The sequence below is a fragment of the Ips typographus genome, linkage group LG4 (assembly GCF_016097725.1).
Source record: "Ips typographus isolate SLU linkage group LG4, UJ_Ityp_2.0, whole genome shotgun sequence".
Taxonomy (NCBI): Eukaryota; Metazoa; Arthropoda; class Insecta; order Coleoptera; family Curculionidae; genus Ips; species Ips typographus.
This window is the reverse complement of record NC_138425.1, coordinates 4,770,780-4,783,825: the sequence shown is the minus strand read 5'-3', so window position 1 is coordinate 4,783,825 and position 13,046 is coordinate 4,770,780. Positions and strand designations below refer to the sequence as shown.

The window sequence follows — 13,046 nt, the reverse complement described above, 5'->3', positions numbered from 1 at the left end:
GTCTTAGTCTTAACAGACCGTTTTTTTTTGACACAACTCAATTATCACAAAGTCAAGTTTAGTCAATTATTCACAACTGTCAAATTTAGTACAGTTACTTTTCTATGATTGGTTAGGAACTGTCAACACAGAGAGTTGACTTAGAACTACAACAGTTTTGAATTTGTTTTGACAACTGTCAATTATTGACAAATATCAAGTTTAGCACTGTTGTGTCTTCTATAACTGGTTACCAGCTGTCAAAAATAAAACTGAATTTTTTCAAGTATACTCACAGATATGACACTACCAAAAGAATGGTGTTGCCAAAATTATACAGGCATCACTTGTGTCACTTGCTGTCATTTTGCCAGACAAATGACGGCTGTCAAATTTTGTACAGTTATTGCGCTAGGGTGACACCTGTCAAGAATTTGGCATTTATTTTTTTCATGTTAGCTCTCAAATTCTCTACTAAACTTAACTTGTTTACCTGAATTTGAATTTGTTTTCACTACTTGAAGCTCTGTTGACATTTGACTTTTTTAATACTAAATCCTAACCAGTTTAACAAAACCTAGTCACGATCTCCTAATCAAAGTCAAAATTAATCAAGCACCCTTATACATTCCTGTGTTTTAAACTGGGTTTCAGTAAAAGAGTGAGTTATATTTTTTGATAGCCGATAAGAAACGCCATCTAACAAGTATAATTTTCAACCAATTCTTATAAAGCCATATCGGTGAAATAATATTATTAATATGATGCACGCGACGCCGACTGAAAATAGGCGCATAAAGTGCCCTTATCTTCGATCTGATTGGTGTACGTTTCGCAAAAAGTAACCGCAAAGCTCGATGCATTTAATTTCACCATTTCAGTACTCGTTAATGGGTCGGGGGGCAGTAAGAACTCGACGTCCTGACTGCTCGATAAATCACATTTTCGACGATATAATACACGAACACAATTTCTTATGGGGATTCGAAAATTGCCATCACCGATACAAAGTCCCACAAGACGTCCCTTAAAACGTTAACGGCGTTTTGAAAACGTTATTTTGCCTTAATCGAACCAGCAATTCTGCCTGCAATAATAATGAAAAGTGCTCGGAATCAGTATATAAATTGGAATTGTTTCTAAATTATTCGATAAAACCAAATTTTAGAATCGACGTAAAACGTGATACATCACAATTAGGTAGTAAATTTAAACAAATACCCGTTAACTAATTATCATTAAACATTATGGCCGGTCATCGATTGGGCTCAACCTGCCGGCATTTCACAGGCCTATAAATTTATCTAACGGCGTCATTCCATTCACGCATCCCCGATTTACCGAAAATTATTGTCTGCATACCAGGGAGGGTTGATATTATAGTTCGACAAACATCCAATGTAGATTAACCATAAACGGAAAGGTTACTAATGTGGGCCATTCAATTACAATTAATCAAACATTGCTTACTTGCACTCGTAATGGGTAATAGAAAATCGCGAAATATGGAACGTTTGAATGAACTTGGTATTAACAATAAATATATTCCCTTGAAACTGCTGGTATAAATCGTCATGTAAATGGTTTGAACTCTCTCTTTACTTGTCATTTAAAACAGTTAATCATGATTTACAAGCTTTACATATACCTAAATCACACATTCGGTACAAAGCCCTGACAGTTCCCAGAGCCGGACAGTGTAAATTTTGTCGCCTAAATTAAATTTTAATATTTTAATCTATTAATGCATTTAAGGCAATCACAATACTGCACACATGCTCGTACATTTTAAATATCACCTTTTAGGGAATAACTTACATTATTATATGAAATTCCGTGAAAAATGCGATTAATAACTTCCTTATTCAGGTATCTGATATTGAATATTGATTGTAACACCCATATTAAACACAGTTTAACTTAACACCGAAAATCGACAAAAATACATTGTTAGTCTCTTGACAATATTGAAAAAATGTGTATTATATTCACATAAATGGTGGAAAACTAAAAATTATTACAACCTAATTACAAGTTCATACACATAAAAAATACAAAGCCCAAACCGTTATTTTGGTAAAGCAATTAGAAGCTCTATAATAAATTAATTGCGAAACCCGACCATAATATTGTTTTAAAATTAACTTATTAATTATTCGGTCAACATATTAACTAAAACCACAACAATTTTATTATATGGCGTATCTAAAAGCTACTTATGTTATATTTAATTTAAACTGGTAATTATAATACGCACATAAATATTAATCAAGGCTTTTTGAATTATTGATAAAGAATAAATAAATTAATAATCTGTTCGGGCAGTAGCAAAATTTGTTCGATTTATTTTTAAATTATTAACCTTTCCATAAACAACAATTTCCGATATATAAATAATTGCTCCACAAAAGTGAACAAAATAAATAAAAATAGAGCAAAATATTATGTATTTATAGAGATTGAAAATACTCGAGAATTTATTTTTGGAAAATTTACAAAGAATAAAGTAGATAATTTTTTTATTACAGAATTGTAGTTGTGTATTCAGACACTTGATTATGATAATATGTAAAAGAGTAAAAGATACACGCTCACCACGTTCTACCACTGATATGTATATTAGTAGCATTTAATATTAAAATTATTAAATGACATAATTTAAAAGACTGTAGATTTCACAATTTTCACAAAAATATGATGTTTTATTAATTTATTTGTGTACTTTTGTAAAAATCGTTGAGATTATTCAGAGATATAAATACATTTTCGAGAAGATTTCAAAGATAAAATTAAAAAACTCCTTTTTATTTGTTCAATTTCATGTGTTTTTTTATTCCTCTAGCTTTTGCAACGAGTTATTGATGTGTTGTTTGAAAGTTACTCATAGACTCATTCACAATTATTTTCGCTCAAGTGCAATGTTTCTTCATTTACACTCACAGTATAAAAAATTCAACTTCACAATTTCTGTAGTGTTGTGAGCCCGTGAGCTCCTATGTTCTTGCTGTAATTATATTTTGAACATTTAAGGATTTCCGCACTAAGAAACTACAAAACAAGCATAGTAATATCATTGGAAATCCGAAATATTCCCATTTTAACACCTAAATTACAATGTGGCCAGCAAGTTTTAGCTTCTTTGCTAGGGATGGTTGAAACATTTGGCAATCAAATTACACATATAATAATTAGGATTTTCAAAAAATTAGTTAAAAATAAAAAAGGTCCAGGTTATACAGCAGTTGACAACGGACAAGAATGAATTCAACCACTTAAATAATACAAAATATCACCAAATGGTAAGACCATAGAATAACTAACAAAAAAAATTGTTTAAATAAAAAAGTTATAAAATGTAACCTTAACAATCTGTAGAACAGTTATTATGGAGTTTTCGAAAAAGTGTTATAGGGACTTGTCACATTTATTTGCTGTGGAACCCCGTTAACAACCAATAGTATTTCTTATAATTTAATAGAGAGAATTAGGGTTTACAGTTGAATTGCCATGGTATTTAAATTGCAAGCTGCCAAAATCGCAGATGAATAGCCAAAAAACAGTATGTATTACAAAACTATAATATGACATGTAATTAATTATGTTGTGTCACAATAATTCTAACAGCAGAAAACACCATTAAAAATGCATAACCTAGAGTATTTTCCGCCATTAATCCCAACGAGACGTAATACATAGCCTGTTCTACATAAACTGTTGAGTATTGTCGGAAAAGTTTAAAAGTTAAATCGCCATATCAAAGTACATCTGAATTTCAATGAGAAAGAAAGTGTGACGAAACTGTATTCAAGAAGGAATGCCACTAACGATTTATTTCAGTAAAGAGGTCATAAGTTGAGGTTTTGAGAAGATCAGAAATATGACATGAATAAATTATTCAAAGCTGTATAGTGAAACCCTGAGTTGTTTTTTGCCTGAAATTTATATTAAATTAAAAATTCTTGCCGACGCTCTGGAACCATCTCGACGTGCCATCGTAAAATAGGCGGCAACTCTACCATAAACAAATCACGATAAAAAGTTGTAAAACCGCAATTTCGCTTTAAACCGTGTAATAAGTTTTCAGAAATTATTCGAAAACTAAACTAGGAATTTTCCGACAAATAAAGCGTGCCGTAACGTTGCTAACAAAGAAATTCTATTTGCCGTAAGAAAGCATTAAATTACCCATCTTACAAAAGGTTACGGGATTGTTAGGATTTCTTTATTTGGTAGTTCTTGCCAAACATCGAGGACTAAAGCCCAGATAATGGTGATTTTGTGGATTTTATTTCTTACAAATAACCTAGCTTTCGACGCTTGTTAAGAATATTAACGAGGGCAATAGCGAGGAATAAAAATGCAGTTTGTTTCTTCTTGTAAAATGTGTAATGCATTTAACTTCTTACAAAGTAATCTGTGATTTACCAGCACTTCAAACGAAAATTTTATATTGAAGCTTGGGAAAAATCTAATTTGTGCTCGTTGACTCGTCTGAACTGCGGAATTGTTAATCTTTGTCGACGGCATTAGAATCATTGCCAGTGGCACAGTTATTAATTAGAAAAGTTTTAATTACCTTATGTCGTGGTACGGACCTATTGCCTGAAGTTTAACTATGTCTTACTTTCGGATTTTAAACTAACTTACATAAACGTTAATTTTCTAAAAGTTTCAGTCATGTCGAGGACCGTGAATCGTGATTGGATTATTGTTCTCTCTAAAGCTTAAAAGGTAAAATACATCCTTAATTATTTCCTTTTCGTTTTTGTATTGGATGTCGTGTGTTTACTAAGAAAATTACGCGATTTCAACGATGTTACGATATTTCAATTCTTCAAATATTGATATTAATTGGCCGCATAAATAATAATAATTAATTGCACCCAAGCAGGATATTTTATTCAATTTTGAAGCAAATGTTTTGGTTGCACGATAATGTGCTGGCGGATACCATTTAACTTGTCATTAGTTTATTTAATCTAAAGATAGCGGTATGTGTTTAGAAGTCGTTAAAACTTTGAGTAATTATTATTCGAAAATTACCGCAATTTCAAAAGAAATGTAAACGAATGTTTACGAACCATTAATCAAATCTGTGTATAAACATTTCTAGTTATTTGGAATTTATAGATAATGTCAATTGGAACCCTATTTCAAATTCTACTGCGGAACAAATGTAATAGACGGGACATATAAACCTCGACTTTTGTATCTGCTATTGATCTATACGAATTAAACAAATTAGGCCGTTCATCTTCGGAAAGCGATACTTTCAAGATAAACTTTACCCATCAGGGGCCATTCCAATTTACAAGGCTGCTGGGGCTTAAATTATTGAAGTGTGGAATTTTAATTCGACCCTTATTTAGCTGCGGAAGTAGAGAACATTTTCACTCTTTAGTTATTTTGCCAGGGTAACGTAATCGCACACTTGTAATCTGAAGGTTCCTAATGAGACTGTTGTTCGTGTAATTAAAACGCCCTTCAGTCTGTTACGCCTAACAAAGTTGTCAGATTTAAACTACTTTATCCTTTTCTTTGTTTATCTACTTTCTTTTATGATAAACGCGCCTTGTCTTCCTTTTTAGCCCCATAATTTTCAAGGTAAGGGTATATTTTCAAGGAAGGAGCGTTGTTGGAGTTGAAAAGAGCAGTTCGACGTCGGATGTAGGTCTATAAAGTGTGTAATTAAAATGTTCAAAATTAACTAATAACATAGAATTAATTCTATTACTGCCTTGTGTCGTTTTTGGTTGTTGTATAATAATTAATTTTCACTAAGAATGTGATTTAAAAAAGTAAGAGGGCAAAAAATAACCATCAAACAGTTTTTGTCTTATTTGGTATAAGTGTGTCCAATTAAAAGTAGGAAACAAACTAGACTAACCCTACAAATTTCAGATTTTACATATACAAAGTGTTTCTAAATAAGTGTCGTAATGGAAAACTGTAGATTCCTCATCAGAAATTGAACAATCACTTAATCTTATATTTTCCTCCCGGCAACTTGTGGGATCAAACATATTTTTTTAGTTTTTCTGACATTATTAGTTAGAGACCCTTTTAGACACACCTTATTGTCTATTACTCGCTACTTTTCCGAACTTTACTCAAATAAACGTGCAGCATTTTGAACAGGTCTTCTGTAATTATGTAAAAACTGTAAAAAATTTCGCTCATTTAAACGGGAACGACTGAAAACTGGTCCCAAAGGATAATTTCTCTGGCACTGAACTTTTGCTGATGATGATAATGATAAAAAACGTGTGTTAATTAAATACTTCAACTCTGATACCTATTCGTCTCGTCTGCCCATAAACCTTTTTAATAATAAAATATTCATTTTAGCCACAATTTCTAGAAGACAATTGCAGAAATCGATACGATTTTTAAAATTTTCTGGGAGCAACGTTTGTACTTTAGCACAGTGGTATAAATAATATAAAAGTACTGTGATATACTTCCAATTCTTGGGCAATTCTGGTGCTTCTAATTGGACCGAGCACGGGAACAACCTTTGTTTAAGCCACTCGTTAGAATAATCGAACCTGTTTCAGCTAAGCTCTGTTCCGCTCTTCTGGTAACGTTTGTCTTCCAGAAGAATTCCCATCAACCACATAAAGAGTTTAGGCGCAATTTTCAATACCTCATTCATAGTTAGTTTTAACATTTAAACTAAACTTCACAAAATAAAACAAAATATTTGACTTTCGACTAGTGCAGTTAATTAGATTTCCGTTCTACCACCTTTTAAACTAGATACACGCATAAATCGAGACATAAACTTTTGAAAAACGGTGCTTCGAGATATGGTTAATTTTTCCATAAAGCCCGAGGGGTCTCTACACAAAAGTATAAAAAATGGAAACTCGATATTTATGTGGCATGGGTCGGTGAGTAAATAGCGTCACTTCAGTCTGCGGAAATATGTGTCCTCGCCGATCGGTCGTTTTCTATCGCATTCCGGTCGGCGGACTCGGAAAAATCACCAAATGTATTCCGGATGATATCCATCTCAAAATATGACCTACTGAAAATCGATTCTAGCCTCCGCATACATAAACTGTCGAGAAATTGAGTGCTTGGCCTAGAGATCGAAATATACTATTTCATGATAAATATGTTTTTTCAATAACAGTAGCAAGAAAAGAGTGAATTATACCAGGTTTAAGGTAAGTTTTATGGACGTACGGTCTAACAAAGAGGGGGACAGTTAAAATGTCGGGAATTGAAAATTGAAATTCAGCTTCGGCAACGGCGGCAAATTGAGAGGCGGCCAATATGCTAAGTCGTGTCTTCAGTGACAAATGGACTGACGGCTACGCCCTCGTCGCTTTCCCGAACGGAAACCGTTAACAGGCCTCTTCTGCACTTTACTGCTTTGATTCCGAAAAAATTACTTATCGATTGCCCGCTGAATAGTTTACCCAGAAGAATTCTCCCGATTATAACTCGACCAAGAACTTGAACATTCAGTGAACGTTTTATAGGACAATCAGACAAAACGGTAGGTCCATGATATCACGATTTTAAAAGTGGGGCACAAAAGACTTTATTGGTTTTTCCGGAACGTGAATGTAAAATATAGAAAACTCCGCAGAAAATTAACTCGCTCTCTCTCTCAATTTATTTCATTAGACCGACCAGCGTTTAATATTTCAGCCTTTTCGAGAGCCTGGATGTTATACCAATTATTCCTAAATCAAATTTTCCAGAAAGAACACATCGGTAAGTAGTATTTTTAGCTATCTGCACATCCCGCAGGAATCGAGCAAGTATTTTGGCATTAGCGGCACGTAATATCAAAAATTGCTCCGTTCAGTTTGCCCGAAGCTGCCCAGCTTCGAAACTGTTTATTTCCTTTTTCTGGCTAGTTTAAGTTAAGTGTGACTTGTTTTTGATCAAGCCCTAGTTGAAAATCAATTAACTATATTGTTGGAGGCAGTTAGGTTTATACCGATTGCAACCAAATAAAGCACTAAAAGAGTGCATAGGTGTTCGTACTGAATGCTTAAACGACCTATTATCATGTTAGCACTGAAACAAGAGTTGTAATCTAATTTTTTTCCAATTCACCAAAGTGATAATTGCATTGCATTTCGCTGATCTAAATCTATGAACAATTGTCCCCATAACCTGGAAACTACAAACAAAACCTACACTTTTTTGTCGAAGAAAGTGGCTTTAGCCGAATCTTCTCAGATTACAAGACCAAATCCTCAATAGTCTATTTAGAGAATCGTTTGATAATATAATCCATCAATCTATCCTACTTAAAGAAGCTTTTAGTCCACGGGGATCACAAAAAGCTCAGAAATTCGTGTTACGATTACTGAAAGGAACCGGCCTCGTTTAAATTCAGCTAAAGTCCGATTTTTCTTGCCGACTTCACCGGTAATGTTGATTATCTGGACAAAAGGCAGCTACTGTCTGCCTGGATAAATTTACTTCGCCATCAATAGGATCGTTTAACTTCCCATAAATGGTTTATTTTTTTTATTATGAGATAACACAGAAACTTTGACTTCGTACTCCCCAAACATCACGTTTAATGAACCGACTCCCATCTGGGGCATCGAGTTTAAAGGGATGATCTGGAAAATAAATTATCGACTATTATTCATGCTTTAAGTTGTCTATTCGGTGTATACGAGCGATTTATGATGTTTTCTCAAGAAAAAATTACCTAAAAGTAAAGATGGGAAACAAAATTTAAATTATTATTAAAGTTGCATAACGAAAGTTTCAGTAAAACAACAGTACAGGGTGACAGGAGATTTTATATCAAGGCTTTAAACTAGATGTTGTATTTTTCCTAAATCGCCAGAATCTGATTAAATTCTTGATACATGTTTTGATTATCTTTAATGAGGATTTCAAATATATACAGGGTGTTTTACCATAAATGCGTCATCTTTCAAGGCTATAGAAAATTACATTTGTTGTAGGTATAACTTCAAAACTTCTGGACATAAACTGCGCGCCTCCTGAACCGAAACAGTGACTTTTTTAGGTAATTTCTAAAACCTCGCTATTTCGACACATAAACAACAACAATAGATTTTGATGCCGGTTTGGACAATCATTTATTTACTTTGATTTTGATCAAGAGACTAATAGCGTTCAGGAAGTTATTCCTGGTATGGTTTATATGAATTTGCTTCTACAAGGTTTGGGAGAGTTTTGTCCTATACGTGGAAGTTGTCCAAGCTTTTAATCGAAAGATACCCGGTAACCTTTCTGGAGATAGGTACTTGATCTAAAAACGTTACAAAATAAAGCAAATCACCCTATGATGAATATTATAATAGCAAGCAAATATGACCAATAAACTTTTCGAATTTGTGAATCATACTCTTGATAAGTTTCAGCAAATTTCTAATTACTTCACTTTACACAAATTCACCGGCTTAACGTAGTACTCGTTCTAAATTCTTCCAAATTCTAAAAGAAAGTTAAAAAACGGTATAAGCCGTTGAAGCTAAAAACTTGGTAACATTCAAGCTGGACTTCCAGCATTTGAGGCATGTCTCGAAGCAAATGCCATATATCAGAGTCGTATAAAGCAACAGGTGTTCAAGAAACGACAAAATAAGGTTGAGGCTCAAAAGGTTTTGTTGAAGGTAGTTCGCCTGCAGAAGTCACTTGTTAGGAAGTATACTTCTCAAAATGATGAGCAAACTTATGGTAATCGATGACTTTGTCGTACTTCTATCAAAAACTGTACTATCGAAAAGAGATTAAAAAATACATGAGCCTATCAATAATTTGACAAAACGTAAACGTCCGGTCGTAAACTTGCATTCGAACCATAAAACTATTTCCACCTCGTATTTCAGTTTTGGCTTTTATTATCGGTTTTTCCTATTTTTAAAAGCAGACCAGAGAGCCATATTCTGGAGCTTATAAAGTCGGCCACCTGCACCGGGCGACTGACACGTTGATCCCTTTTATTCGCGTACCAAAATAAGCAATGCAAAAAAGTATCCGCTTATCCCTGACGCTCATATTTCATCTTTTATATTTTACGTCTAAGGGCTAAGGTCAACCTGTTGCCCTGCCTGATGCGTATAACATAGAGATGAATTTTTGATCTATGTTATTTATGGCAGTCAATTTGCATAGGTACTTCATCTTCGACATCTTTTTTTTAATACTCCAATATACATATATTTCTCAGCCCCTAAAAAAAACTAGCTAGAAGGTTTATCCTCAAATGCATTTTTTTCGCAAAGTGATCTATACGTCTTAAATCATTCAAGGGTGACGTAAAGTACAGAATATTGCTTTAATCCCTAGTGGATTCACCAACATGCCCAATAGTAAACTTTTACTCTACATAATCCGTAATGGCAACACAAAAAAGTTTACGAAGAACCTGTGGACAACCATATTGGTGGTGTCAAAATAAGTCGAGTTTGTCACAATTTTCAAAGAATGGAACTTTTGACCAGGCTTCCTTTTTATAATGTTATTATAGATCTCTTTATATCTCTTTTTGTTCATTTTTTAAGATTTTATTTTTAAAATACAGGGTGTCAAAAATAAACCTTTTTTCTGATATCCGAAGAACCTAAGAACTCCTGCTCCGAGCAATTGTATGTCTAGAGCTTTTCCGGAAACACTCTGTATCTATAAACTTACATATGTGTAATCATTTTTTTATTGTGTGCTTATCAACGTTCTTAAAATCAACCGACTACGACAAGAACGATTATAAAACTAAGGCTAAGATCAATTAAAATACGACATAAGAAGGTAAAATTGCATAACATTTTCTAAGCAATGTCACAAAACAAAAATATTCGATTATATCTATTTAGCCAAGACTTCTCGTTAAAAGCCAAATAAACTGACAATTTCAGTAAAAATGTAACATTCATCAAACAAAGAAGTTTGTCCCCAGGTGAGAGACTGTTTTTAAGAGCTGAAAAGGGTCGATACATTGGTCATAAAAAAACTTTATGAAGGGACGTTTTCTTGTCACTTGCCACTTCTCTCTACCCAACGACAAAAAGATCACTTTAATGAGTTTTATTAGAAATTTCCCAATGTAAATCCATCAAAAAAATCAATAACTATGTCAACGAATCAGAAAATTAAAGAAAACAAATTTCAAAGCTCTATTTATCGTAACATAAACCAAATAAGGCATGATTATAAAATAGAATAAATTCGTTCCAATTCCGCAAGACTTACTAAAAATATGGATCTAATATTTATCAATTTGCAGCCGACAGGTTTACAGGTGAAAGACGTTACACAAATTGGGTTTTGTCAGAGAGGCGATGTATCTTCGCGCTCGATTGAAACAAGATAGCAAACAAATTTAAAACTTCGTGCATATTTTCTCCACTCAAATAATGCAGAGCCCTCGGAATATATTAGAGACAACAAATCTTTTAAACCGCTTTTTTCGCATTTCTCCGGAGATATAGAAACATCTTCGTACAAATACGAAAAGAAAACGTAATAACAATTCGGAATTAGAAAATGAATTATACAAGGCCACAGTTAATAATGCTCACACGCTGGTAATTTAAGGAACATACAAGATTACAAATGGTGGCAATAAAAGAAAAGTATTACCAAAAAGCTGTGTAGGGATTTTTTTCGGTTAGAAATATATTTTTGTGGCGCAATCCCTACTTGAAAATGAACCACAGGCTCTAAAATGGGATTTTAAGGGTATACAGAGATTTGCACCTTTTGAATATTAAATGGAGTTTAGCCTCTAGAGGGTTTTTTTCTGACACCTAAAAAAATACGCCTCCAGTGATTCGTAAAATTTATGTTTTTCTCGACCCATGCTATATAAACACGCCCCTAAAATACTCACCGTCCAGTGTCTTACTCATGTTTCATCTTAACCTGAAACAAAAAGACACGCATTAAAAGCTATGCAGATCTTCCAACAACTATTTATTAACTTCCCGCAGCTTGCAATTACTTTACGCCATAAATGATCACTTATTTATAGCAAACAATGCTGTCTTATTAGCAGCTCCTGCATAATGTACGAACTTAACGAATTAACAGCAAGTTTAGCACAACTAGAACAATCATTACAAATTGAAATAATTTATCATCGTCAAGACGGGCAGCAGGTCTGATTGTAATTTAGCCATTGTTATGAATTATGATGTATCGTGTGAATTACTGTCGAAATTGAGGAACAAATTTATTACAAACGTGTCTTGTTTTTGGACTTTTTGATGGCAAAATTATATCATAAATGTGGTGTTTATTAATTAGGTTTAGACGAGAATCAATGAATCAACAAATTGATGAAAACAAAGTTTACTCGTTTCTTTCGCTACTGCAAAGACTAAATAAGAAAGGTTTTAGATGATTTAATGGACACTCAAACTTAACAACGTTCAGTTTTTGTTTTGTTTTTTAATTAGTTTCGAAAAACCAGAAACTCAAAATATTCGTATGTATGTTTTCCCATTTAATTCTTCCTCTGCTATAATTATTATAATAAATAGTAAAGCTACGCTGAAGTGCTGTTTTTAATTTACTCTTTGCTATTGAGAAACATTGAGTTCACAGTCTAACCGTAAAGTAACAACAATCCGCTTTAGAACCGGTACTTTCAGAAATAGAAAAATATTATTTGACTTCTCCTACAGGGATATTGGTGTCAATTCCATTGCCACTGGCTGAACAGATATAGAACAGTCTAATCCTAATTATGCTATATGAAATCGACCAATTACAGCTTCTTGCCCTTAAAAAATGATTTTGACTTTCTGTCAAGTTTTTGAAAAAGTGAATCATGTTTCTCTGACATATTGAAATGTCTTAATCAAAACAATGAATCAAATTCTTCAAAAAATTCGTTAGTTTTGCTCTCATTTCGATCAGAGCAGTTAAATCGTAAACACCCAATAAATTAAATTAATACGTAGATTCATAATCATTTATAGTGGTACAAAAATTAAAACATTTGGAAAAGTGCTAAATGTCACTATATTGTGTGGTTACAGTAACTTTAAGCCTCAACCTAACCGTTTAAATGTGCAGCTTTACAATCTATCCTTGAATATTTATCATATCCTGAC

At 33.2% G+C, this 13,046-nt stretch overlaps 1 protein-coding gene across 3 annotated transcripts in view; it reads right to left on the bottom strand.

The window, feature by feature from the left end:
- Camta (Calmodulin-binding transcription activator) overlaps positions 1-13,046 on the bottom strand; it is a 153,862-nt gene that overhangs the window by 121,269 nt on the left and 19,547 nt on the right. For all 3 annotated transcript variants that reach the window (XM_081978796.1, XM_081978798.1, XM_081978797.1), the window contains exon 2: positions 11,819-11,850. In XM_081978796.1, the coding sequence (XP_081834922.1) occupies positions 11,819-11,837 (19 nt within the window). In that variant the 5' untranslated portion in view covers positions 11,838-11,850. The remainder of the gene's footprint in view (positions 1-11,818; positions 11,851-13,046) is intronic.